The sequence below is a fragment of the Mitosporidium daphniae genome (assembly GCF_000760515.2).
Source record: "Mitosporidium daphniae strain UGP3 chromosome Unknown contig-311, whole genome shotgun sequence".
Taxonomy (NCBI): domain Eukaryota; kingdom Fungi; phylum Microsporidia; genus Mitosporidium; species Mitosporidium daphniae.
In genome coordinates, this window is record NW_013546498.1 from 1 (window position 1) to 604 (window position 604).

At 37.1% G+C, this 604-nt stretch overlaps 1 protein-coding gene across 1 annotated transcript; it reads right to left on the reverse strand.

The window, feature by feature from the left end:
* On the reverse strand, positions 1–341 carry DI09_311p10 (uncharacterized protein; the record flags this gene model as incomplete). The annotated part of the gene is made up of 1 exon (XM_013382566.1): positions 1–341. A coding segment is annotated over one exon (341 nt), but the record flags the coding sequence as incomplete, so codon positions are not given.
* Between the last annotated feature and the right edge of the window lie 263 nt (positions 342–604).

Consider the following 604-nt stretch of genomic DNA (forward strand, 5'->3'; position numbering starts at 1 on the left):
TTAGGGTTAGGGTTTGGGTACATGGATCCAGAAATAAATTTAGGCTGGAGAAATAGGTTAGGGTTAGGGTTAGGGTTAGGGTACATGTATCCAGGGGGGTAAAAAGGTACATAGGAGTTGGCAGCTTCTCGTTCTTGGACATTTGATGCGGTGTACTGCATCGATTTCTGTTGCTGTGGATCCTGAGGTGAACGCGAGTTAGCAGGTTTAACGAGATTTTCCACCATATTCACTACAGAAGGAGTTGCAGCACTTAACAAGAATGGGATCAATGAATAAGATTCCTTAACCAACAGTAGTGAAACTGTCAGAAAAAGAGGTACCAAAGTATACAATTTCATCCCTATTGAAGGGAGAATTTCCCACTTAAATGATAAATTTCAATTTGATTATGAATGGGCCAATAAAACATTGCTGAAAATTTAAAGGATCATCCACAAAAATACCACCTTTAAAAGCCTTTAATATTTGATGCACATGGATATGCTAGAAAAGCTATGACACAAGAATACACATTTGTATTGAGACTGATATAAAATAGTTGACCCATAAAGGATTGCCTATATCTGCATATATACAAACTTGAAATTCATCGAAGAAAACA